Raw genomic sequence first — 1,940 nt, forward strand, 5'->3', positions numbered from 1 at the left:
CTGCGCGGGCCCTTTGGGGGACAGCTCCCCACCCCACCCTACCTCTCACCCCGTGTCCCCGCACCCCCCATTCCAGAGGCGCCCGAGAGGCCCTTCCACTTGCAGGAGAGGACCCTGGGGCACCACCCGGGACTTTAGAGGCAACCAGCTTCCCCGTCTGGTGGTAGCCTGGGTCTTGGAGAGACGGTGGGGGGATCCGAGTGGACAGGAGGGCCCTGGGGAGGGTCCTTTGGAGGGAACAGGAGGTAGAGGAGGGGGTCTCTGGGAAAAGCCAACTGCAGGTCCTGGCCCGGCTGGTGGGGACCCAATGGCCTCTTTCTGCCTCGGGTTCATCAAGAACAGGGAAGGGCTGGGGTGGGGCCCCAGGGCTGCTTTCGCCCTGCCCCCCGTCCCCTTGGCCTTGGCTGGACTCCTGGGCAGTGGGCAGGGGGTCTCCTGCGCTCGGCCCCCTCCGCATCGCCCAGCCCCTGGGCGCTCTCCCTGCTCTTTCCCTGCAGCGCCTGCCCTGCGTCGGCCCCTACCCGCTTGCCTCCGGAGACTGCCCTGCCTCACCTCCTGCTTGGGCCCCCGCTTGCCTCTCCCTTCCGTTCAGCTGAACCCCCCGAACCCCCGCCAAGCACCCGAACCTCCTGCAGCGGCCTCAGCTCTGCAGGTGCCCGTCACTCTGTGTCACTGCCGTATCCCCAGTCTGTGGTGGTGTGGTGACCCCGCATAGCCCAGGGCCGGCACCAAGCCCTGGAGGTGGGCTGCCGTGGGTGGCTGAGGCCACCCCCTCAACGGAGCTGGGCCTCCCCAGCTCACCGCTGCAGCCCGCCCCGCTGCCTGGCCCCCCAGCGCTCAGCCCCCGCATAACACGCATTGACGAGCTACTGTCCAGGCAGCCCGGGGGCAGTTCACACACACCATCTGGTCCAGGTTTCAGGCTGTGTGGTTTCTGGTGCCGGCATCGCCCCATTTTACAGCGGCCCACGGGGCCCCGTGGTTCCCGCAGGCGCACAGCTGGTCAGCGACAGGGTGGGAGGCTGAACTGGAGCCAAGCTGCACCCGGGGGCTGTGAACACAGGCGTGAACAGTGCTGTGGGCAGCCTGGCCCTTGAGCCGTTCCCTTCGTCCCTTCCAAAGGCCCGGCCGCAGAGTGGGCCACTCCATGCAAGCGGACGTCCCCGGCCCTGGGGTACAGGTCTCCGCCGGACCTGCAGGCGGCCCAGGCTCTGACTCTGGTGACGGCCGCCTTCCACGGGGCACCCAGCTCCAGGCCGGGGTCGCAGCCTCTCTCAGCAGCGCTCCAGGCTCTTCCCAGCCCTCCCTCTCTGTCTCCACCATCCATACCGCCTTTGACCCCAACTGAGAATATAAAGGCTCGTCACCTTGTGCTTTCACGCGTCTTGTTAATGATTCTGTGACAACAATAATGATGATGCTGTAGTGCAAAGTGACGGCTTGGGGATTGCAGCCTTTCCAAAGGCATCGTGTTTATGTCCACGTGAGGCGGCAGCTCAGGGGTAGGCGTGCGGCGCCACGTGCAGATCCGCTCCTGGATGGGGCTGTGCGTGACACCTGCGTGCTCACGGGTGCAGCGGCTGCAAAGCGGGACTCCCCGTACTCCACGGAGGGGTGCTGGCTGGGGGCCCAGCCAGCTGTGTCGGCAGAGACCACTGAGCCTCATTCTTTCTGGCAGAGGCTCTGGTTCTTGTTCCGTGCAGATGTCACAAGGTCTGGAGGAGGCCCAGAGGGAGAGCGAGGGTCCTGGGAAGGCGGGTGGCGTGAGGCTGGGGCTGCCTGGTGTCTGTCCTCACGGCCACCTTGTCACACGGCGTGAGGCAGTGGGACCGTAAAGCAGAAACCCCACGCCTGTTCCGCCCTGACCTGGGCTTGCCGGTGACTGTTTTCTTTAAATTCGTCCTCGAGCTGTATTGAGATCTAGTTCACATGCCCCGCAA

General features: G+C 65.8%; 1 protein-coding gene across 1 annotated transcript in view; it reads right to left on the bottom strand.

Annotated features, from left to right (window-relative positions):
• Window positions 1-1,149, bottom strand: part of NKD2 (NKD inhibitor of Wnt signaling pathway 2) — a 28,009-nt gene extending 26,860 nt beyond the window's left edge. Inside the window, exons 1-2 of the mRNA XM_024731981.1 lie at window positions 971-1,149; window positions 43-114 (exon numbers count right to left, since the gene is read on the bottom strand). Coding sequence (XP_024587749.1) covers window positions 43-114; window positions 971-1,149 — 251 coding nt within the window. The remainder of the gene's footprint in view (window positions 1-42; window positions 115-970) is intronic.
• Between the last annotated feature and the right edge of the window lie 791 nt (window positions 1,150-1,940).

Source organism: Neophocaena asiaeorientalis, unplaced genomic scaffold (genome assembly GCF_003031525.2).
Source record: "Neophocaena asiaeorientalis asiaeorientalis breed wild unplaced genomic scaffold, Neophocaena_asiaeorientalis_V1.1 scaffold104, whole genome shotgun sequence".
NCBI classification, from domain to species: domain Eukaryota; kingdom Metazoa; phylum Chordata; class Mammalia; order Artiodactyla; family Phocoenidae; genus Neophocaena; species Neophocaena asiaeorientalis.